The sequence below is a fragment of the Barbus barbus genome (genome assembly GCF_936440315.1).
Source record: "Barbus barbus genome assembly, chromosome: 39".
NCBI lineage: Eukaryota > Metazoa > Chordata > Actinopteri > Cypriniformes > Cyprinidae > Barbus > Barbus barbus.
Window position 1 is genome coordinate 17,289,913 of NC_136717.1, and position 25,218 is coordinate 17,315,130.

At 36.1% G+C, this 25,218-nt stretch overlaps 1 protein-coding gene across 1 annotated transcript in view; it reads left to right on the forward strand.

The window, feature by feature from the left end:
• Positions 1-492: 492 nt before the first annotated feature.
• Positions 493-25,218, forward strand: part of LOC306858209 (protein kinase C-binding protein NELL2a-like) — a 46,226-nt gene continuing 21,500 nt past the window's right edge. The window contains exons 1-13 of the mRNA XM_079398632.1: positions 493-817; positions 1,647-1,775; positions 9,144-9,294; positions 10,412-10,585; positions 10,687-10,783; positions 10,878-10,950; positions 11,041-11,123; positions 11,841-11,969; positions 14,446-14,548; positions 15,100-15,191; positions 16,556-16,658; positions 17,779-17,913; positions 22,186-22,311. Of these exons, the coding sequence (XP_079254758.1) occupies positions 766-817; positions 1,647-1,775; positions 9,144-9,294; positions 10,412-10,585; positions 10,687-10,783; positions 10,878-10,950; positions 11,041-11,123; positions 11,841-11,969; positions 14,446-14,548; positions 15,100-15,191; positions 16,556-16,658; positions 17,779-17,913; positions 22,186-22,311 (1,447 nt within the window). The 5' untranslated portion in view covers positions 493-765. The remainder of the gene's footprint in view (positions 818-1,646; positions 1,776-9,143; positions 9,295-10,411; positions 10,586-10,686; positions 10,784-10,877; positions 10,951-11,040; positions 11,124-11,840; positions 11,970-14,445; positions 14,549-15,099; positions 15,192-16,555; positions 16,659-17,778; positions 17,914-22,185; positions 22,312-25,218) is intronic.

The window sequence follows — 25,218 nt, forward strand, 5'->3', positions numbered from 1 at the left end:
TTATTTGTTATTCTTCTTTAGCAGCTAATGAATGGGAAGTCTCGCATTCAAAGGAAATAATTTAGGCTATTTAAGCGTTAAGAAAAAAAGGTGATTTCATACATTTCAGACAAAATAAGAAATAAGGTTTTATTGCTTTTTAGCGAAATGTAAACACTTAAACAACTGTTAGAACAATATGAAACAGCAAAATGTGAAACAGAAATACACATTTAAAGCCAACAAGCTGTCTCCCATAGGAAAAATCATGAATGACAGGTTATGTGAGCTATTTGAGCATGCAATGATGTTAAAGTCTTTAATAAAAGCTATTATTGTGGTATTGTATGTATATTGTATTGTACTGTATGTATTTGCAAACTTCAAATGTTATATTCATTTTTATAGGCTAAACATGTTCATGTGCATGACCAGCAGATGGCAGGATTTTTGAGCTGCAGGTGCGTTTCTTCAAGCTCTCTCTCTCTCTCACGCTCGCTCGCTCGCTCGCTCGCTCTCTCTGGTCGTAGGGAGGACAAACGCACCTGCATCTCTCCATTGACCGTTCATTCACAAGAGTACACTACATCTCCAGAAGCTGAATTTTCGCCTGATGGAGTTTTCACTCTTGCTTTAAATCTCCGTGTTAATTTGCTAAAGTTTTGGCCAAGTGTAATGAAGATTTGAGGATGCGTTTATTGGAGATGTATCACTGATGCGCATCTCGCTCAGTATCCAGCAGAACATCAACATGATGGAATAGGCGTTTCTCTCACCACCTTCACAATGGGATTATTCAAACTTTATTTTGTGCTTTGCACCCTCGGACTTTTCTGCGGTAAGCTTGTATTTGCCAGACGTCTTATTGCCGGGGAATTTCGGCAACGGGATGGGTGCTTATATGGTTATATGGGATGCTTATATTTTGCATAGTGGGTGGTTACACCTATATTTAGAGTGTTTGAGCAACCGAAATTTTGAGATGTTAAATTTTTGGTATAAATATGGAAATATTATATATAAATGTGTTCTAGGTTATTTAAAATGTGTATATTTGACGTAAAAAAAAAAAAAATAAATAATAAAAATGCAACTGTGAATACCTGTTAACTGTTAGTTAGCTTACCATAAATGTTAAAAAAAGTTATGCATAATACTGTAAAACTGTAGTTTTGAATTAGTAGCCTATATATATTATTTATAATTTAATCAAGGATGCATATTTTAATATATATATATGTATATATATATATATATATTAAAATATTTTAATATGTATTACATTTATATTTTCTGTAAGTAAAAAAAAAAAAAAAAGATATTTCAGTTAAAAAAATTGTTTCTTATTGTAAATGATCAGTTATATAAATTTGGGTGTTTTGATCTACAGTAAATATAGCATTCATTTAGCTTTGTCTGATGGCGTTTGTGTGAGTAAAACTGAGCACTGAGTTTATTATGCTCTGTGTAGATTAACTTGCATGTATATTAATATATTATGCGGTCTTCTATTTTACCAGATGTATTATCACGATGGTCATCTGTATATGTAAATATACAAAAGCAGATATTTATATTAAAGTGTTTTTATAGTCAATGACTGACTATATTTAATTTCTTTTATTCAATTCTGTTTGTAAATGACTGCTTATGTTTATTGTTTTTAGTTTCAGGTTTGGGGGTCGATCCAGCATTACACGTGGATATCTTCCAGGAGTTTGATCTTGTGAGGTCAAGTGTTGGAGTTTCCCAGGTCCAGGGGTTCCACAATGAGAGTAGAGCATATCTGTTTGAAGGTGCGTGTAACTGGCATTTAACAAGTCAATCGAGCTGGCATGTGATTCTTTGCTTTTGTTTTAGTATCAGAGTGTAACTGACATCACAGCAGCTTTTCAGAAAAAAAAAACGCATTCACTGTGAACTTCATCAATTTAGAGAAATTGGAATCCATTGTCAACATCTGGTGAGAGGAAACAGCCAAGCAGACAGCTGGTTTAGAATGGCATATTTCCAGATCCCACTTAATCTCTCATGAAAAATGGATCAACCCAACAGTGAAGCATCAATCCCAGGAGTAAACAGGCTCCTGTGTTAAGCAGCAAGTTCTTGCCCTTCAAAGAATTGTCATCCCATTCAAGAGATGTAGTTAATGAGGACAGCGAGTAGAGAAGGGAATAACATCTGGCTCCATGGCTCATTCTGAATGCCAGGATGATGCTGTTTATGGCTCTAGAGGTACAGTATGATAAATAGAACCAGTTACCAAAGAAGTCGGTTTCTAGGGCTTTCATGTCATTGACTCCTATTCTTTCCAGTCTTGTATACTCTTTTCTTCTCTCTTCTACTGTACTCTTTCTAAAGAATTACTTAAGTATTAGTTACCAACTAAAGTATTATGCTAAGTTTTGAAATCAGATTTTTGACATTCTTTTTTGTTATTGACTGCCGGTCATTATTCTATTCTATTCTATTCTATTCTATTCTATTCTATTCTATTCTATTCCTGCTCTATTCCTGCTCTAATGTATTCTGTCCTATTTTGTTCTATTCTTTGTCTTTTCTATATATGCTCTACTGCATTCTATTCTATTCTATTCTATTCTATTACTGCTCTAGTGTATTCTGTTCTATTTTGTTCTATTCTTTGTCTTTTCTATATCTGCTCTACTGCATTCTATTCTGTTCTGTTCTTTGAATGATCTACTGTATTCTATTACTTCTCTAGTGTATCCTGTTCTATTTGTTTCTATTCTTTGTCTTTTCTATATCTGCTTTACTGCATTCTATTCTGTTCTGTTCTATGTGTGATCTACTGTATTCTATTTCTTTCTCTATTCTTTGTGTAGTCTGTACCTTCTCTAGTGTTTTCTTTTCAATTCTGATGTATTCTACGCCTTTTCTATTCTATATCTTATCTGTTCTATTCTATTCCATCCTATTCTGTTTTGTTTTGTTCCATTGAATTTCTTTGTCTTTTCTATATCTGCTCTTCTTCATTCTATTCTATTCCATTCCATTATATTCCATTCCATTATATTCTGTTCTGTTCTATTCAATTCTGTTCTGTTCGGTTCTGTTGTATTCTGTTCTATTCTATTCTGTTTTATGTTTGATCTGCTGTATTCTATTACTTTATTCTATATTCTTTGTGTAGTCTGTACCTGCTCTACACCTGGTCTGTTCTATTTCTGCTCTATTCCATTCTGTCCTGTTCTGTTCTGTTCTATTCTCTCTACTTTATTAATCTATTTTTGTTTTGATATTATTTGTGTATTCTATGCTATTTAATATTTATTCTATTCTATTTCTGATCTACTGTATTCTGTTTCTATTCTCTATTCCTTGAGTAGTCTGCTGTATTCTGTTCTATTCTTGTCTTCTCTTGTATTCTGTTCTGTTCTATTCTATTGTGTTTATTCCATTCCATTTCTGATCTACTCTACTCTGTTCTATTCAATTCCGTTTCTCATTTTTCTCTCTTGCTCCATTATACTGCTTCTGTTCTTTGTTCTGTTCTATTCCATTCTGTTTATTTGGAGGGCTGTTTTAGCAGATGTGTCTACAGCATTGGTGTCCCTCTGGTGATTTATAGCTGGTTGTTTAACCAGATTGACATCCCGCTTTGAGCAGTTTGGGGTTAAGTGTCTTGCTCAAGGGCACAATGGTGATGGTCATTCTATGCTTTCTGGCTCAACTGCTCTTTGGCACCTTAGGATAAAACCACCCTTTTAGTTACTCAAGCGCTATGCTGTCACGACTCCCATGACCTCTGATGATGACAGATTTTTATGCGTACTGTAACGTTCTAGGTTTGGAGTTAGCCAGCATCTGTGTCATCACTTCTGTTTCGCACTGCAGTATGAATAGTGTATAAGACATTGCTGCTCTGGGGAATGTATTCATACTGTATACATTGTGCGTGTGAAACTGTACACCCATAAACACATACACATTGCATTAGACAGACTTAGGGATGCACACATATTTGGTAGAAAAAAAACAAAGTCTGATATTTTATGATAAGCAGAAGCATTTGATATCTGTGGAGGCAATAGTCTTGTTCTAATTTGGGAAGATGGCACCTCCACCATATTGATTGGCACTCCAGTAAATGCCAGTGGGATTGCGGAATTGGGATCTAACAGACAGGCTTCGAGACAAGGTCATAAATGTGCAGAATGCAGATGAGAGACCTATCAATGTCCGTCAATGACATCCATGCTGTGCTGTTTATACAGGAGAGGAGAGGAGAAAAGGGAAGAGGGGAGGAGGAGGGGGAGATATTCAAGATAATTCAAGGCTAAACATGTTATAGTGCCACTGTAGCCAGACATTGTGCTAAGTAAGTGCGGGTGGGCGGTATGAACAAAATCTTATATCTTGGTATGACTAATTTTCTATCACAGTTACATATTTTTCACAGAATGCTCACAGAAAAAAAGTACAGACCTGTCACTGAGGTGGTACCCCAAAAGGTACTAATTTATACTTGTAAAGTACTATGATACAAAGATGAAAGAGATCCACACTCGTCCAGATTCAGCCCAAAAGGCTTATTACATTTATTGCTCAGAGGTCACAAAAATATGTGCAAAAAAGTGCAGAACGTTTTTGGGTATTAACCCTTCCTTAGTGCCATGTACTTTTGTTGGAGTCATGAGATTTTTACTGATATATATTTCTATATATAATTTCTGGATATACGCACCCTACAGTATGTTATTTGTCTACTGGATTTTTGGATGAGTGTTTGGCGCTATGATCTTTTCTATTTGTATTTGTAAAGTACTAAAATGATACTAATATGTACCATTTATAGGTAAATAAGGTACAAAGATGTAAATTTTTTGCTTTTGTACCTTTGTACTCCAAAGACAGTTTCACACCTTTTTTCTGGGAGTGTTGTCATATTTGTTGGGAATGCAACAAAAATAGTTGGTCTCACTTTATATTAGGTGGCCTTAACTACTATGTATTTACATTTAAATTAATAATTTGATACAATGCAGTTTTTGTGTACATACATGTTTTTACATTGTACTTATATTTTTAAAAATACCTATATACCTACATTTATGATTACACTGTTGACCCATCCCTTACACCTTTACCCACCCTTAAACCTACCCATACCACCAAACCTGTCCCTCCTTACCCATATCCCACCTCAATAGCAGCAAAAGTGTTTTGCAATACAATATGACCACGATAAGTACATTGTACTTATTTATGTAAGTACATAGTAATTAAGGCCACCTAATATAAAGTGTGACCAAATATTTGAGGTCAAATTTAAAGGTATAGACCAAAAATTAAAATTCTGTCAATTTTTACTTATCAGTATTATTAACCCATATGACTTTTTTGGAACACAAAATGTGAATTTTGAAATATCCTTCAATATAATGAAAGTAAATGAGAACTGAGGCTGTCAAACTCCAAAATGGTATCATAAAATTGGTCCATATATATTGTAGAATCATATGAAAGAATGATGAGTTTCTTTTCAATGAATCTGTTGATTCAGTTCACAAATCCTGAATGATTCATTCATGAATTAAACTAATCAGGTACTCATTTTTAATTTACTGACTGAATCAGTTACAGCCCACTGGATTTTAAGATTATCAGTGAATAATAACTAACATTTTGGCCACATGAGATGTTTGGTCCACTATTAATTATATACTTATATAGGGAATTTGCATTCAAAATGTCTCCTTTTATGTACCACAGGATATTATGATTCACATTACAATTTTTGGATAAATACTTTATTAAGATTACTTTATTTCTATTTGATTGTTTCCTCTTTTAATTTTAATCTGATGGACAAAACTGCAAAAATAACCTATAGCTGAATCTCTACCATTGAACATGATATTAAACATCAAAATGTCTAATATGCATCTGTAAGCGTATTTTGCTGAATAGCTTGTTCTGACTGAAGGAATTAATGAGCAAAGGGATGGAGCAGGGTGGAAGCAAACAATAAAATAAGTTTAGCACAATTGTACCTCTTCTACCAGACCTGGTGCTGACTAGATCTTTTAAATGCCAGGATCAGATTCCTGCTCATTCATCAGCTATTTGAGCATGCAACTGCCAAGAGAGACATCAGCTAATGTTTCTCCTGTGCACACTGATGCCGTCTGGACCAGAAAAATACTCTACGAAGCTTGTATCCCGCATTCACCAGCTGAGATTCCATGTCTCGACTTTGTGTCTGCAGTACGATGACACTTTTTGCAGAGGCTTAAAGGGATAGTTCACTCAAAAATGAAAATTCTGACATCATTTACTCACCCTCATATCATTTCAAACCTAACTTTCTTTCTTATGGAAAACACATGGTGATGTTTCGCAAATTAAAGTAACACAGGTATGAGAAAATAGTGAACTATCCCTTTAAGTCTCTCCAAAGGAAAATGTGGAAAAAATGCAAACCGTTACTTTAATTCATGCATCTGTGGCATTTCTACCAACAAAACCACTGCTTTGAAGCACTGAATAATGGACCTATGTCTTCTGATTAATGCGATGTTAACTTGAGGAGAGACATTGTTCGTTTTGTCATTATAATTGGCCTTGAATAATTCATCAGTTGTAAATGAGTTTTTTTTACACTGGCTTTAAATTTTCATTAAGGTACGTTAGGACACACTTTTAAGCGCTTGCATCATAAGTAGCCTGACTCGTGATCAATTTAAATGCTTTTTTACATGTAATTGCTCATATTATTGGTGGCACTGATACTCAGCATCATTAGGAAAACTCACCAGCAATCTTCTTAAAGGTTTTTAATTTCAATTCTGCCAGAATAGTGTCACCCGAGTTACATAATTTGCATCACACTGAGTTTCTCGCTCCCAGGAGCCCAGTTCTCGTTTATCGTTATTGAAGTTATTGGTTCTCTTGAGGCGTAGCAGGGCTGTGGTGTTTGATAACTTGATTACAGATTCAGATTACTGATTACCTCCTTGCTCTGTGGTGATTGTGTCCTCACGACCTGGAAATTAGGAACTTAAATGTTCCTTAAATGAGATGAATAAAGTAGCATTTTTTATGTTTATTTAAAAACTGATATATAAATGTTTATATTATATTATTAAATACATTTTATGTGTTTATTAAATGTTTAATTTATTATTTATATATTTATATTTCAATATTTAGCTAACAATTTTTTTTTTACTTATTTATTCAATTTCAACATTTTGCTGACTCTGTACAAATCTGTACATATTTGTAACTATTTATTTAACTTTTATTATGTAAAACATTTTTACTGCATATTTTGCTAACTGTCTGCACATATTTGTAATTTACTTGTTTATTTGTTTCTTTATATTTAATGATTAGCTGACTCTATCTGTACAGATTTGTAACCATTTATTTATTTAGCTCTTTTATTATTTATTTAAACTTTTTTTCTGTACAGTTTTTTATATTTAATATTTTGATAACTGTCTCCACAGATTTGTAATTTACTTGTTTGTTTAAATTTAATGATTTGTTGACTCTATCTGTACAGATTTTTAACCTTTTATTTATTTAGCTAACCATTTATTTATTATTTATATTTATTTATATTTCAATATTTAGCTAAATCCTTTTCTGTACAGATTTATTCATTTATATTTAATATTTTGCTAACTATTTATCAAAACAGATTTGTAGCTATTTTTTTTTATTTTGTATATTTTTTTATATATTTATTTAAATTACTGTAATCTGCATAATTTCCAAGAGGATAGCCCTTAGCTGTTCTCTGACCTTTAAATGCTGCCATCGAACGACAAGCCTTTGATTTACAGCACATTAATACAACCCTCAATGATGAGAGGGATAGAAGAATAGCACATCTGAGACAAAGTGTCGATCCAAAGGGAATTAATCGGAGAGGTGTCCAGGAAAAAAACCTTTTTTCCTAGCACTTCCCCAGAGGACTTTATTGCTGATACTTGTGAACTGTCCTGGAATCCATTAGATCAGCTGCGGTGTCCTCTGTGGATTGTGGAGGTTACCAGGTTATCTTCAGCTCACTGTCGTACAGTGTATTTGATTAACGAAGGTGCTGAAACTCCGCCTCATTCCTGGCATACAATAGGCTCATGGCTGCAGTTTACAGCTCCCCTGAGCTTTACTTGACAATAGCTACAGAACATTAGTGTTCCCCGGTTGGCCTTATGTGTGTGCGAGTGTGTGTGTGTTGCAATATTTTTACCCTGTGAGAGGACCAGACCCAGACATTTCTTATGTTTTGACAGGACTGATTTAAACATTCATCCCTGAGGAGAGAGTCAACTTCCTGTGTCCTCCTCAGCCAACTCATCAGCTCTCCCAGTGTGTTTCCTCCTTCCTTCTGTCACTTTTTAAAATTTCTGTTCAATGCCACTCACGTCAGTATCGCGACATGACCTGCATGTCAGTCTACCATCCTCATTTCCTTAAAATTGTCCTTTGTATGCTCCAATGATATCTTTAATACTTAGAGAAAGCTATCTGTTAGAATTCCCATTCATTTCAAAGGTTGTTGCTCAGCGACTGCCTTCTTTGCTCTTTATTCCTAAACCCTTTAGCAACTATCCTTCTTTGATGTCACAAGGCAGCAATTCAATAAAATATATGTAATTTATATGTTGTTTTTGGTACAAAATTGCATTAATGGCAAAAAAATGCTTTTTGAGTACAGATGGTATAGTTTACCTGCCGAGGCTAATTGGTTTATGCTAACTATTCAAACTTTGACACCTTGGTATTTATCATGCTCATTTATTCTGCTTAGTTCAGTATTCACACCAGCTTCAGAGTGGATATTTAAACATAAATATCACCAGATGGTCCCGTTGGCTCAAAACGGCCATGATAGTTCCATAGCTACATCATGGTCTGGAAACTAAAGACTGTTTCTGCCTCTAAACCACTTTTGCTTGGTACCAGTAGATAAATGTTTAACAAATTCAATTACTGAAAAGTTGATGATTGTGTTGAATACATAGCTTGACCACGCAGTGATGGATGGATCAAATACATCAGTGTGACCTGTTCTGGGATCCTTTGAATATATAAAGCTTATAAGATCATATATTCAGTTGATCCAAGTTAAATGAGCAAATGCCTCAGAATTTCTCCTTCACTGATTTTGTCACTCTCTCCATCAGGCACATCAAGGAATGCAAGAGCTTCCTTCAAGGCAGCAGAGAGAATTCTTCACAAGCTGAGAGGAAGAACTGAGTTCACTCTTCTGCTGACCCTCAAACAGGAGAAATTCAGCTCTGGAGTGCTTCTGTCCATCCACTATGGAGAACAGAGGTATCTATCTATCTATCTATCTATCTATCTATCTATCTATCTATCTATCTATCTATCTATCTATCTATCTATCTATCTATCTATCTATCTATCTATCTATCTATCTATCTATCTATCTATCTATCATCTATCTGTCTATCTGTCTATCTGTCTGTCTGTCTGTCTGTCTGTCTGTCTGTCTGTCTATTTGCCTATATGTCTGTATGTATATTTGTACTGAGAAGATCTGTCTGTCCATCCGTTCATCATCCCTCCATCCGTCTATCCGTCCATCTGCCTGTTGGTCGGTCTGTCTGTCTGTCCATCTGTCTATCCCTCCCTCTATTCATCCATCCATCTATCTATCTGTCTGTTTGTCCCTCCTTTTTTCAATTCATCCTTCCCATCCATCCATTTTTCCATCGGTCAGTCTGTCTGGCAATAGATTGATCTATCTTATCTATCTGTCCGTCCGTAAGTAAGTCCGTCCGTCCGTCAGTCAGTCAGTCAGTCCCTCCCTCCCTCCCTCCCTCCCTCCCTCCCTTCCTCCCTCCCTCCCTCCCTCCCTCCATCCCTCCATCCCTCCCTCCCTCCATCCCTCCATCCATCCCTCGCTCCCTCCATCCATCCCTCCATCAGCTTGTCTATCTATTGGGCTGTCTGTGCATCCATTCTTACGATAGGCTTTTGCTCCAGTAAAACCTTCTTTCTATTTTTTTTTTCTGTTTAATTTACTGTTCCTCAGAGGAACACATAATCACTTCTCCTGATGGAATGTCTGTAACACTTCTGATTGGGGTGTCCACTGACATTTCTTAAACACACACAGTATTGATTCTACCACCTCTTTAAGGTCAGCACTCGGAGTCCAGGCTAAGAGATTCACGGATCACTGCTCCTCTTCACATTCATTCAAAATTCCTACATTCCCTTGAGCCACATTATTCCCTGCTGCTTTGGCACATACCAGAATTTAATAACGACCGCTTGGCACCTTAACCTGCAGAAGCCTTGTGTATGGGAAGATTAGACCTAACAGAAAACATTTTGGCAGAAGTTATTTCCTGCATTTCTTAGATTTCAAGCATGATTATGACTTTTCACAAGGATAAATCAGTTTTCTTGGCTTTCTCCTCAGGTTTCTGGAGGTAGAGAGCAGCGGTCTGCGAAATGAGATCCGTCTCTTCTTCCAAACCTCAGATCAGCGGCAACAGAGAGAGGTCTTCCCCTATAGTCTAGCAGATGGACATTGGCACAAAGTCTCCCTGGCATTCAGTGCCACCCAAGTGGTGCTCCATATTGACTGCAACAGGTGAATGGCTTGAGAACCACCAGAGATTGATTTGAATGCCATATAGTAGTCCGTATCAATGTCCACTCATGTGTTGCTTTTTATTTTATGCTTACTTTCAGAATTTACGAAAGGATTGTGGAGACGCCATCTATGGACTTTCCCAGAGGAACAAACATCTGGCTTGGTCAAAGAAATGATGCCCATGGGTTCTTCAAGGTACAACATAATCTTGTGCATTAAAAATAGTGCATAAAACATGTAAAATTGCAGGTTTGTCTTGTCTACATCTCTGTGACTTTCTTTCTGTCAGGGAGTGATGCAAGATGTTCAGTTGGTTGTCATACCCCATGGATATGTCATCCAATGTCCAGATCTCAACCGTAGTAAGTGCATACTTTCAGAAAAAATTAACTTTGCACTTTGTTTACTTACTGGTCTGGAAATGGCATTAATGTACATCCACCAATTTTCAGCTTGTCCCACTTGTAATGATTTCCATGGGCTGGTTCAGAAAATCATGGAACTTCAAGATATTTTGGCTAAAACATCAAGCAAGGTGAGTACATAAAAAAATGTTTAGCATTGTGGTATCCTGTGTTTAAAAATTATTTTGCTGCTTGCTCAGTTTTATTATTCTAAGCTAATGCAGAACAGCTGTTGAATTTTGTCACAGTTTCATTAATTTCAATCTGTGCAATGAAATGTGTAATATAGAAGGTTTTTAAATCCATTTGCATTGGGGCTACATGAATAATAAATAAATCATTTGAGCAGGGAATTTTCAGTTCCCAGCATGTTTTGCATGATGAGAAGTTAAATGTTGAATTAAGTGTCATTTTATGTGTTTTGAGCAAAATTGCTAAATTTTGTTAGATTTTAAGTAGTTTTTGAATTTTTGGGTTACCTGTGTGGTGAAAAATATTGCTTTTAGCATGCTAATGTTGCTATTATTAGCTGTTAGTTTATAAAAATTGATGCCATTAATTTGATGCGTCTCATTTTATTGAGAATTATTCAATTCTCTCTCCAGTACACAAAGTTTATAGTGTTTGTGTTGCATGTCAATAGGTTTTCTTGTGTGTGTGTCATGGTCTATTTAATGGCCTTAATAGTGAACACCACAAATGCTGCCTTCATCATAAATCTCTTATTTCCCTCTCTTTCTAACATTTATTGTTTTTGCTTGCTCTTCATTTTTTTATCGCCTCCCTCTATATTGATTCATCATTCAGTCTCACCCTCTCTTCTTCCTCATGTCTTCATTGTGCTGTAGTTGGCACTTGCCGAAGAGAAGATGAAGTACTTGGATGGCTGTTACTGTGAGAGGACATGTACCCTGAATGGAGAGATATACAGGGACGATGATGCTTGGATAGATGGATGCAGAAACTGCACTTGTTCAGTAAGTTTATGTATTGCCAGGACGGAATGACTTAGTTTTGTTTGGGTGGGAATTTAAACAAGAGATGGCTTTTCAAACTACAAGCTCAAGGGCCATTCACAATGACAGCAATTTTCAGCGACGAAGCAACTGGAAGTCATTCTTTTCAGTAATAGTTGAGAAGACATGAGTGACAGTACAAATTATGCAAATGAGTAGTGATGTGACTACTACTATTACTATACTACTGCTGTGGGAGCTTGTTTCCACGATATCCTACAGAGCCTCTAAGGGGACATGGGGATGAAATATGAGACGGGAGGAAGAATTATATTTCAATGCCTTTGCATTCTTTCATAAAAATATTGCATTTCCTTTCGAAACATTTGTGCTCTCTTTCCAAAAGTATTGCGTTCCCCTAAGAAACTTTGCATTCTCTCGCAAAAGTATTGTGTTTCCCTGTGAAACTTTGCATTCTCTCTCAAAACTATTACGTTCTTAAGAGAAACTTTGTGTTCTCACGCAAAACATTTGCATTCTCTTGCAAAACTATTATGTTTCCCAGAGAAACTTTGTATTCGCTGGCAAAACATTTGCATTCTCCCGCAAAACATTTGCGCTCTCTTGCAAAACTATTACGTTCCCCAAGAAACTTTGTGTGTTCACTCACAAAACATTTGCATTCTCTCGCAAACCATTTGAATTCTCAGTAACACTTTAGAATAGGGAACACTTATTCACTATTAAAGGTGGACCTATTATGCCCCTTTTTACAAGATGTAAAATAAGTCTCTGATGTCCCCAGAGCGTATATGTGAAGTTTTATCTCAATATACCACACAGATACATTTTTATAGCTTGTTAAAATTGCCACTTTTAGGGTATGAGCCAAAACGCTCTGAATTGGAGTATGTTGCTTTAATGCAAATGAGCTGGTGCTCCCGGAGAAGAGGGCGGAGCTTCAAGAGCTTCAGCTCCACATTAGCAGTGCTAGCCTTTGCAAATAAACATTCTCCTATTAGTACAATCCTGTTATCTTTACAGAAAACATACTCGGATTCAAAGTCAGTCATCTGATTATACTGTGCATAATAAATTTGTGTTTATGAATTACACAGACGGGATAAAAATAACAACATAGCTGGTCTCATGCTATCACAAACTTTATAAGTCCCACTTCTGATTATGAGCTCAACAAACTCAAGCGATCGACTCACGTTGCTTTCATATGCAACTTTTAACTACCACATTCCTATTCATGATCATTCATGGGCAACACCAGTGAGAACAGGCAGAGACAATTATAGCTTACATTTACATTTATTCATTTAGCTGACGCTTTTATCCAAAGCGACTTACAATTGCTATATATGTCAGAGGTCGCATGCCTCTGGAGCAACTAGGGGTTAAGTGTCTTGCTCAGGGACACATTGGTGTCTCACAGTGGATTCCAACCCGGGTCTCTCACACCAAAGGCATGTGTCTTATCCACTGCGCCATCACCACCCCTTTAGCAATTAGCCTTACAGAGTGCCAAGAGGCTCTTTCAGAAAACAAATGTGTGATACTTTGTCTGGAGCTGATGTTCGTGCACAAAGCGTTGGTATTGATTCATAAACATTTACACACGTTACCGATTTAACCACAGTGTCCTCGGCTCAGGGGAGATTATGGCGACTCCTATGTTTATTAGTGCATCCCAAAACACAACACTTGTAAATCCGCTTTGGTGCTGACATTGTATATATCTCCAACTTTGTGTTCTCTCACAAAACATTTGCATTCTCTTGCAAAACATTTATGTTCTCTTGCAAAACTACTACGTTCCCCGAAAGAACTTTGCGTTCGCTCACATTTGCATTCTCTCGCAAAACATTTGAATTCTCTCGCAAAACTATTACGTTCCCGCCAAAATCTTTGTTCGCTCGCAAAACATTTGCATTCTCTCGCAAAACATTTGAATTCTCTCGCAAAACTATTACGTTCCCGCCAAAATCTTTGTTCGCTCGCAAAACATTTGAATTCTCTTGCAAAACTATTACGTTCACATTTATGTTCAGAATATAAACTAAAAATTCAGTTTATAATTAGATTTTTATTGACATTTTTGACAGTAATATGCATTGATATTAATATCTATATGTATTAATATTATTTATAGTAATATGTTTATTTATATATATTTTTTATTATTATTTGTCTTAGTCCATTTGCATTTTTGTAGATATTTTGGCATTTTTGTAGAAAACAAAAATACTAATTTTGTAGTAATAAACAGTACAGAAAGTTGGCAAGTCAAGCTGTTTTGTCGCTGTCAGTGTGGGAACGCACCCTCAAGATCAGTTTCTTCACACCAGAGTATTTGTTGGGCTTTGTTTTAATTGTGAAGATTTTGAAGATGTGACAATCTGATTTGCCATCAGCATTCATGGCAGTCACTGTAATTGTGAAGCTCTTTTATTGATGATGATGGTGTATGTGTGTTTTCTACCTACAGAATGGGACAGTGGAGTGCGAGAGTATTTTCTGCCCACCACCTCAGTGTCCCCCTGATACAGCTCCAATCTACATGCCTGGAGCTTGCTGTAAAGAGTGCCAGCGTCAGTATACACACAAGTACACACACACACACACACACACACACACACACACACAAATAAGGCCGTGTGTTTATAGAGGTGCATATACTTGTCAACTTCTCTCTCCCTTTGTCTCATGCTCGCTCCCTCATATCTCCAGCATCTCTTTTCGCTATCTTCCTTTCCACTAAAATCTTTTATATAATCATGCCGCGGTCTTGATGACAAACTGACCACATCCCTGTGTTGCTAGGTTACCGCTGCCACAAATGTGAATGTCAACACACACAACGCAGTCACACGCTTTCTCTGGTATCATTAATAATTCAAGGCCAGTGTGCAGTGTCTTGTGTTTGAGTGAGCAGAGCTAATGTGCAGAAGCTAATAGCAGTTTGACTGATGACCAGGGCTTTATTTAACACTGCACTCTGGTAGGCTTAATCTCACATGCTCGTCCGATCGATGCTTTACTGGTTCACATTCCAAAGTGCTTTGTTTTGGCTCTGTCCTCTTAATTTCTTGTCTGGGTCTCATTTTTGCTTCTTTTTCTCTTTATATCTTTTCGGCTTTAGCTGTGTGTCTGTTCAGAGGAAGAGTGTATGTGGAAGGTGATCGTAAAAGCATACACGATTCTGAGGGAAACTGTCTGCTGTTTGAATGCAGGGTAAGTACAAGTGTAACTTCAGGCCATGGTCTGAAGATTTTCAATGGACCCAGACAGGATCTGACTTTTTCCACATTTTTGTTTTGCACTTATTTTTGGAGAAAATCTTCTGAAGTCTTTTGGGTGGATGTGTTAATTGGATTACCTTGAATGATGGAAGGCTGAATGATGTATGATGGAAATTCTGCAGAAATCTGAATTCTGCTGGCGAAGATTTTGCTTAGGCCTGGTTATGACTTGCAGTCCCAAGCAGCATTTGAACCTGAATATGAATTCTCTCTGGGCCAGGCAGAATAAGAATTCTCTCTCGGGCTGGTTATGAATTTGAATTCCAAACAACGGTTCAATTCCAAGCAAATTTTGAATATAAATTCTGTATGGGACTGCTTATGAATTTAATTTCCAGGCAGAATTTGAATTCTCTGTCAGCCTGATCATGAATCTGAATTACAAGCAGAATTTGAATTCAAATTATATCTGTACCTGATTAAGAATTTGAATTTCAGGCAGAATATGAATTATCTCTCTACCTGATTATGAATTGTAGAATTCCAAGCAGCAATTAAATTCCAAGTTAATTTTGAATTTAAGTTCCGTGCTTGCTTATGAATTAGATTTCCAGGCAGAATTTGAATTCTGTCTGAGCCTGGTTATGAATTTGAATTCCAAGCAGCATTTGAATTTGAAATATTTTTTGGCCTGGTTATGAATTCAAATTTCAAGCAACATTTGAATTCAGATTATGTCTGTGCCTGGTTATGAATTAGAAGTTCAGGCAGATTATGAATTCTGTCTCTGCCTGGTTATGAATTCAAACAGAATTCCAGGCAAAATTTGAATTAAAATTTTGTAGGGCCTGGTTATAAATTGGATTTCAGGCAGAATTTGAATTGAGTCCATCTATAAATTTGAATTTCCAAGCAACATTTGATTTTGAAAATCCATCCTAAGCTCCTAACAATGTTCTGGAACATGATAGCTGGTTTCTAGCTCATCCAAGCTGGTCATTAACTGGTTTGTCCAAATGTTCCCAAAACCATCTAGACCAGGAGTGCCCAACCCTGTTCCTGGCGATCGACTGTCCTGCAAAGTTTAGCTCCAACTCTAATCAAACACACCTGCCTCTAATGTTCAAGCGATCCTGAAGACCTTAATTAGTTGCTTCAGGTGTGTTTGATTAGAGTTGGAGCTAAACTTTGTCAATCGCCAGGAACAGGGTTGGGCACCCCTGATCTAGACCATCATGGAAGTTGTTTTGTTTCTTGAACCAGCTTAGACCAGCTTTAAAACAGCTACCGTGTTTCAAAATCATATGTTTTACTTACAGGATAAATTAAATTAAAAACTTGTTTTTGTGTTTGCAGGATCGAAGTATGCGTAGGGTTGAGATCACTTCTTGTCCAGAGCTAAACTGCCCGGAGTCAGAACAGATCACGCTCACAGACCGCTGCTGCAAAGTGTGCAGAGGTGCGACACACTCAGACACACGCAGAAACAACACACACCCTCTACACTCTGCTGATTGGAGTCATATTAAGGGCAACCACCTTTGACCACTGCGCACACAAACTAGATTTGTGCTCAACACCAAGCCATGACTGTGCATGACAGCACTCATCTATTTTTACCGCCTTCACACATATAACTGCACACACATAACACCCTGTTTAACAGTGATACTTTAAAGGGCAGCATATGCTCAGCTTTTTCACACCTCATAGTTGAGCCACAACATTTTTTTTATGGTTTTTTTAATTGTTTTATTAGGGTTGTTTTGTTTTGTTGTGTGTTTTGTTTTTCATTGTTTTGCTTTGCTTTGTTTGGTTTTGCTTGGTTTGTTTTGTTTTTTTATTTTAATTGTTTTGTTTAATTACATGAATATATAAGTTAAAACATACATCTTGGTTCCTTGGTAACATTTTATTAACCTTTTTGCATTCACTAATTTTTGAAGGGTCCTGTGGTGGGACACATTTTTAGAACTACAAACAGCCTATTTGTACTCTTTTAAGAAAGATTAAAGATAAAGGTGTTTCTAATCTGAATAATTGAAATAAGATCAGTTTTGGACAAACAGCACTACATAATTAATTATTTGCACTTGTTTTAAGTATAAACAAGTAAAAAAAAAAACAATCCCAGTAGGACAAAATGCCCTGAAAATCAAGATATAATATATGAAAACAAATCTTAATATGTTATTCAGAGTTGCTTCTCAAGTAAACTGAGCTTGTTTAAGGGAGTTTTGTTGGAAAAGAAGTTTAAAAAAAGAACCAATTAAAAACTCATTAAGAAGTCATTTATTAACAATTATAAAATCATTTGTAAAATGCTATTGAAAATGATTTTAGATGGTGTATATCCTGTCACACCGCAGGGTATGCAATGTCCCACAAGTATTTCACATCGACTAGACAGGCGTAGGTGAACAAGAAATCCTTCCAATTCAAAGTAAAGTGTCTTTCAACTATTAGTGCAAGCTGGAAATTTGTCCACACTGGGAAAATTGCGTAAATATAATGCATTAATTAAAAATGTCAGATTTATGCATTGCATCGCACTTCTGCTCTATATGTCTCACTCCCAGGGCATGATTTCTGTGCTGAGGGTCACAGCCGCAATTGTGTGGAGAATTCGGACTGCATTAACCTAGAAGCAGGAGCTTTCTGTAGCTGTAAGGAAGGATACCATGCGCTCAGGGACGACAGTGCCTACTGCCAAGGTATTAAAATTCCCACAGGCAAACATGCCAATCATTGTATGTATGTTTCTAAACACTATACAAACAAATGAAACTCTAAATCCATAAAATCCTCCATAACACCTGTTATTTGACCCCCCCACAGATTTGCTTGCTGGAAATTTCTGTTTTGTATAAGCAAATAACTGGGCTTTCACAAATCACTAAATTGCCCGCAATCACAGATGGAGGAGGTGCCGCCAAAAGCTGTTGACTGGTGATTACTTAGTGTCTCGCTGAATGAATATTTCAGCACCGCTATTATCCTTACAGCTGTAATTAATGCATTGTAAACCCTAGAGTTCATGCTGTGTGAGTGTGTGTGTACAGATGTGAAGGAGGGTTCCTGTGGCTCGCTGGCTTTTACTTTTAGGCTGTACCCTTGTCTAAACATACACGGCAGCCCAGTGAGAATGTGACAGATATCTCTTTTCACACATCAGTCCAATGACTATTTATAGTTTTACCTTAGTGTTGTCTGCAAACGTGCTTCTGTGGTTTTCTTTTGATTTTTAAGTCTTATTAAAGGAATAGTTCACCAAAAAAAGAAAAAAATGCTGCTGAAAATTTACTTACCTTCAGGCCATCCAAGATGAAGATGAGTTTGTTTCTTCATCAAACAAATTTGAAGCAATTTAGCATTACATCACATCAATGGATCCTCTGCAGTGAATGGGTGCTGTCAGAATAAGAGTTCAAACAGCTGATAATAACATCACAATAATCTACAAGTAATCCACATGACTCCAGTCCATCAATAACTGTCTTGTGAAGCAAACAGCTTCATGTTTGTACAATTTTTTTTTTACCTTCAAATCATCACTTCAGCTAAAATACGAGTCCTCAGTCCATAATATTGCTTTCTCTAATGAAAAAAGTTGAGAGAAATATGCATAATCAAGTACCATTTACAAACAAAAACATTCCAAAACAGTTCTAAACAAACAGCCGTGTTTGTAAGTGGATTTTGATGTGAGAGGACAACAGAGGATGGACTTTTTCACTCGAGGAAGCATTATTATGGATTATAGAATCACACTATGGTCAAAAGTGACTGATTAAATTTTAAACACCTTAATGATGGATTTGTTTCATGCAGATTTTCACTTAACAGCATGTTAATTGATGGATAGGCGTTATGTAGATTACTTGTGTCACAGGTTGTTTGGGTTAGAAAGATGAAGGAGGCAGAGATCAGACAAACAGAGTCTGTTAATAAAGGTAAATCAGGCGAAAACAACCACTTAAAACGACATGAGACAGTACAAAGAAACACAGGAAAGGCAGGGCTATGAATACTGAACCAAACGAGGGACTAATGAGTAGATTAACAAGGAACATGTGATCAGAATGATAATCAAACTAAACAAGGAGAGGAAAATGACCAAATAAGGAAAACCAGGAAGAACAACGAGGCAAAACAGAATAAAAAAACTGTAAATTTGGGGATTATTTTGATGTTTTTATCAGCTGTTTGAGCTCTCATTTTGATCATGGCACCCATCCACTGCAGAGGATTCATTGCTGAACAAGGGATGTAATGATACATTTCTCAAAATCTCAAAAACTCATTTACATCTTAAATACATCTTGGTAAATTCTCAGCAAATTTTCATTTTTGAGTGAACTATTTGTTTAAATGAATTCCCAAAAATGAAAATTCTGTTGTCGTTTACTTATCCTCATGTTGTTCCAAACCTTCCTTCCTTCCGTGGAATGGACAAGAAGATATATTGAAAGTTGTTTCAACTGTTTTTGCCCATACAATGGGGTCAAAAACATATTTTGCCCTGCAGTAAAAAGTATTAACAGTTTTGACTTCCGTCTAATATTTCAAGGCAGTTATCTGAAAGCATCTTAATTTAAAACCTTAAACTGTGAACAATGAATTGTAATGACTGTGCTTTAAAGTGATGTGGAGGTGATCAACTTGCTTTGTCTTAATGTGACTCTCACCTTTATCACTGTGAGTCACAGTAGGATGCCTCTGGGATAGACAATCAATAGAAAATTTTGGGGGAAGTGACAGAAGAACTTTTACCCACCTGAAATGACCTGAAAGCTTCTGAGAGTGTCTGAAAGAATTACCGCAACACAGTTGTTACAGTAATGTGGCTCCAAGACTCAGTATGACTTGATAAAATCTGAGACACATCTGAGAGGACCTGCTGGGTCATAATAGCACTCTTTATCAAGCGCTGTTGGACTCTTTTAGCATTTGGAAATACAGTATGTTGATTTTCCCTGTTTTGATAACAGTTAGAAAAGAGCCACAGAAACAGGGGGAAAACTCTTTGTTTATGTGTTTATGCTTCTTGCTGCAATTAACCAATGAATTTTAGTTCACTTATAGTTGTCTCTGCGCATTGAGCTGGTATAATTGGAAGTGTTTTAACATAAAAAATACACACATCAGCTTTAAATAACTGACAGTGGCCTCTATATGAAAGTTGTGTTAGTGTAAGCCTTGATAGCTTGTGAAAAATTCTGTTTGCATGGACTGTGCAGTCGATAGTTTGTAGCAGCCTCAGGGTTATGAATAATACCAGTGCCAGTGTGGCTCTGAAATAAACTTTAATTTATTAATTTGGGATTCATATCTTCTAGAACAAAAGCAGCTGAAAAAGGCATTACATTTTCAATTACAGCAGTGATGAGTGAGTTTTTTCTCCTTATTTTAAGCTCTGAATCCTCCACAGAAGACATATTGGGACAGATAAGACTTTGCAGACATTCTCCCCACTATTTACTTTTGAACCAAACACACTGCAAACACATTTATATTGTGTTCACACCATGTTCTTAAAAAGAAAACTTAAATTTATCAGTCCATTGCTAAAGCAAGTGGTGGGCAAAGGTTATTATTATGATTATTATTTCTCAAAAAAGTGGTTGTCATGCCTCTTCATAAATTAAGACTTATTTTCAGAGAATATATTTTAAATTATTTTATTTTATTTTAACCTTTGCTGACCCTAGATAGGACAATTTGGTTGGTTGGATTTTTTTGTTTGTTTTTTTATTTGATTTGATTTGATTTGTTTTTGTTTGTTTTGTTTTGTCGACCCTGGATTGGAAAAGATGGATAGATGGATGGATGAATGTTAACTTTAAGCCTGAACCTCACAAAAATCTGTTTCCTCACAAAAATCAGTTTTATACTGACATTTGCTAATGGGGTAATAAAGATCAACCTCAAAATATTTTTTTTTTGAAAACTAGTAATATCTCAAGCAACTTTTGTTTCTTTACCAAATCTTCTAAGGATATTAAAACAATATTTTTGTTGTTAATAAGACAAAATGCTGATTAAGAACATGAGTGTGTGCTGTGTAGATTTAAACAGAGAAAAGAAATGTGAGGAAGATTATATAAAGTGTTCTTGAGGAGAAGAGTGTGGGAGGACTGAAGGACAAGTGTGTATGAGAAGTGAAAAGTGTAAAGAGAAAAAGCTGGAGGCTGAGAAAGTGAAGGGGGTGGAGGAAAGGGACAGAAATGTCTAGAAGTGCTCTGTGTTTTGTTAATGCAGTTTAAGGACTGAATTGAGTCACACATACACTACTGTACATTATTTTCAAAAGATATTCATTTCCATTTATTCATTTAGCTGACGCTTTTATCCAAAGCGACTTACGATTGCTATATATGTCAGAGGTCGCACGCCTCTGGAGCAACTAGGGGTTAAGTGTCTTGCTCAGGGACACATTGGTGTCTCACAGTGGATTCGAACCCGGGTCTCTGACACCAAAGGCATGTGTCTTATCCACTGCGCCATCACCACCCCTATTCAAACCCCTTTCTCTTTATTATAGATTTATTTTGTATTCTTTCTATTATCAAAGCTGCTAAAGTTTCCGGTAGATGTACAAAAAGTTTAAAGTATAAAGTATTTTTTCCCCATGGAAGACAAGGTGTCATGAGTTTTGAGGTGACAAATGTATGATTAAATAGTCATAATTAAATTTTTCATCCTTCCCCTTTTAATATCCATCGAAACATTCAAACATGTTGTTGGTGTTCCTGTTGTTTTACAGTCTTTACTGTTCACACTGCTGCAGGAAACTGTTATGTTCTTCGTACAACAGAGTGCTTATGATGACTGGATCTTCCAGCACCCTTGACAAATGCTGCTAATTGATCACAGCTGCAGTGTGAATGATGGTTTTTGGCACTGCTTCTTCCCAAATGTTTTGAAAACCGTGTTGTGTTCTGGTCATAGTACAGAGTGTGTCTTGTGTTCTGCTGTGGTTGCAGATATCGATGAGTGTGCGGAGGGGAAACACTACTGCAGGGAGAACACGATGTGTATGAACACACCCGGCTCCTTTATGTGTGTCTGCAACACCGGCTATGTCCGGATTGATGATTACTCCTGCACAGGTGAGTAAAGAAGTCATTAAAATGTGCTTTTTTGCCAGGGGATTATTAGGGTGGCGAGAAGGGGAATGGGGCATAATGCAGGCTAGATTCAAACCTGAATCTCTCAGATGAGCACCATGGCTTAATGTGTCTGGAGTGTTTATAATTAGGTCATACATACAGTAGCTCCAGGCCATTAAAATATGTTTAAAGACCCCATAAATGAATCTAATATGCTACATTTGGCATATTTTCTGTTAACAGATTTTTTCCCTCAAATAAGCTATTTGTCCCCACTAATTTAATATGATTCACATTTGTTAATAAGTAGATATCATTTAAAAATCATAATAAATCATAGAAATAAATGTAATTAAATTATTTTTATAATGTTATATGTTAATTAATATTTTATTATGGATGCACTATATTTAATAGTTTATTACAATAAATATTTTCATATTTAATATTCCCAAATGTTATTAATATTTAAATAAATACAATTATATATATATATATATATATATATACACTATTATATATTCTTTAATAGTGCATGCTTTAATGAACAGAGGGAGCAATTTAAGAAAGCGAATTGGGGGAAAGAAAAAAAAGAAAGACGACATATGTGAAAGTTTTCATTGATGGAAAGGACAGATGGTACGTGCTCCTGATCTTTAACTTAAAAAAGCAATTAAATCTCTTCAGGAGTGCAGGATAAGGAAGCAAAACACAACGCAAGGGAACAGCTACGCGATAAATGAGCCTTAGTCCTTCTGTGACCTACTTTAAAAGTGAATTAATTACAACGAAGAGGCCAGGAAGGTTTCTGTCTCAATAAATACACAAAAGCACAAAAAACTGCACCGGGGCTGCAAGGTGCAATCATGGGCAACAACAATTCAGCTTTTATTTTGGAAACTATTCAAGGTTTTTTTCTGCTGATCATCTTAGAAAGTCGTATCTGCTCAAGGCCAGCTGCATTGTTATTATTTATTGTCATTATTTTTCAAGTAGTCTGCAATGCTGCATGTTGTTGTTTTCTAATGGAAAGGGCTGGACCGATGGATGAAAGCAAACTTCTAATGGCCTGGTAATATGGTTATGCTCAGTGATTGATGAAAAAACATGTATAAATTGAACAGCATCGAGTCCCAACCTTATGTAGACGTCAATTATTCTATGGTTACATTTGCATATCTAGACAATTATTTTAGAAACTGATCCATAAATGGTTGAAATTCTATTCTAGAATCGCAGAAATGGTTCAGAATCAGATTTTGTTTGTAATTTTTAAAATCAATCCTCTAAGTATGTGTCTTTTTCTTGTAAAGGTAAGAGATGTCCTTTCATTTAAATGCACGTCATGCTGCTTTCATATGCATTTAATGAAACTATTAATTGCAGCAGTTATCAGTTTAATTCTATGTGTTTAATCCCTCGTTCTTCCCTCTGGATCTGTTCCCCATTGATGATTGATTGAAAGCTTTGCGTCTGTTGTTGATTGGCTCAAAGCTGTGTATTTGCTTCTGTAATTACCGAGGCTGAATTTCTGATGGCAAAACATTATTATTTTCAATTATTCATGTGTGCAGTCTCACAGAGAAAAATATTGTGTATTTGTTGCCTGTGGGATTATAATGAGATAATCTACAGGCTTCAGTCACATCAGTCAAAACTGGAATTCATTTCATATGAAGCTGCAATAGACGTTACCTGAACTTTTAATCAGCCGATCTTATTTTAATTTAAAACATCAGAAGTTATTGGAATTACCGTAATTATTTTAATTGCGCTCCACTGTTTCCATAGCTGTTCATTAAAACTCTGTCATGCCTTCATGATCGGCTCACTGATATTTACTAATTACATACTTTACCCAGCGATGAACAAACTTGGCGGCATAAGAGGTTTTGTCAATTACATGAACAGTACCAGTTATTAGTTAGTGTTTGTTGTCAGACGAAGAAGAGAATATATGGCGTTAATAATGGACATTATGGGGTTTCTATTTCTCCTTTCTTTCTGTGTCTCTCACGGAATACTTCATTAGTTCCCCTTGAGCAGTCAGCAGATGTTAAGCCTAAAATGATGTTAGTCTCCAATCGGTTCATTTATGTGCTGTTCTGGACAGAGCTGTCCATGTAAATGTTCCTTAAAAGATCAGAGAGATTTCACTTCATTAGGTTTCTATTTTTCAAGGAATAGTTCATCGCCAAATTGTCTTCATTTACTCACACTCACGCCGTTTCAATTCCCTGTGACTTTCTTTGATCCAAAGGAGATTTTGAAGGAGCTTTGAAGAACATTCATGTTGTTCTACAAGTGATCCAAATGCATCATTCACTATATTCAAAGTTTCGTAAAGCCACATGATATATTTGCGTGAGAAACTATCAGCAACCATGGTCACCATTCACATACATTGTGGAAAAGAGCAGCTTGGACATTAAAATGTTGTCTTTTGTGTTCCACAGAATATAGAAGTAATACACATTTCAAAAGACACACGGATTTGTAAATGATTTTAATTTTTGGTTCAACTATCCACAAACACAATGCACAAACACAAAGAATCATCTAATCCAAATGCAATTTTGTTACATGCTTGAGAAATAGCATTTCTGTCGGTAAGAACGAATATGATTTTTGACACCGTATTAAAGCATTCAGACTGAATATGTGATCTGCATTGCACTGGTGAAGCTTCTTTAATTCAGCTGCAGATGTATCCTGAGGTGTTCATAGATGAGGAACCACAGCATAAAAACACAGCCGATCAGTATCATTCATTTGTTAAAGTGCGTTTTAATGAGATGATTTAATGACAGTTTAATGAGAGTGATTTAAAGATGTGTGTTGTAAGACTTACTTTTATGACTAAAGTTGATTAGGCAGTTTCGCTTCACTGGATGATGGTTTTGAGTA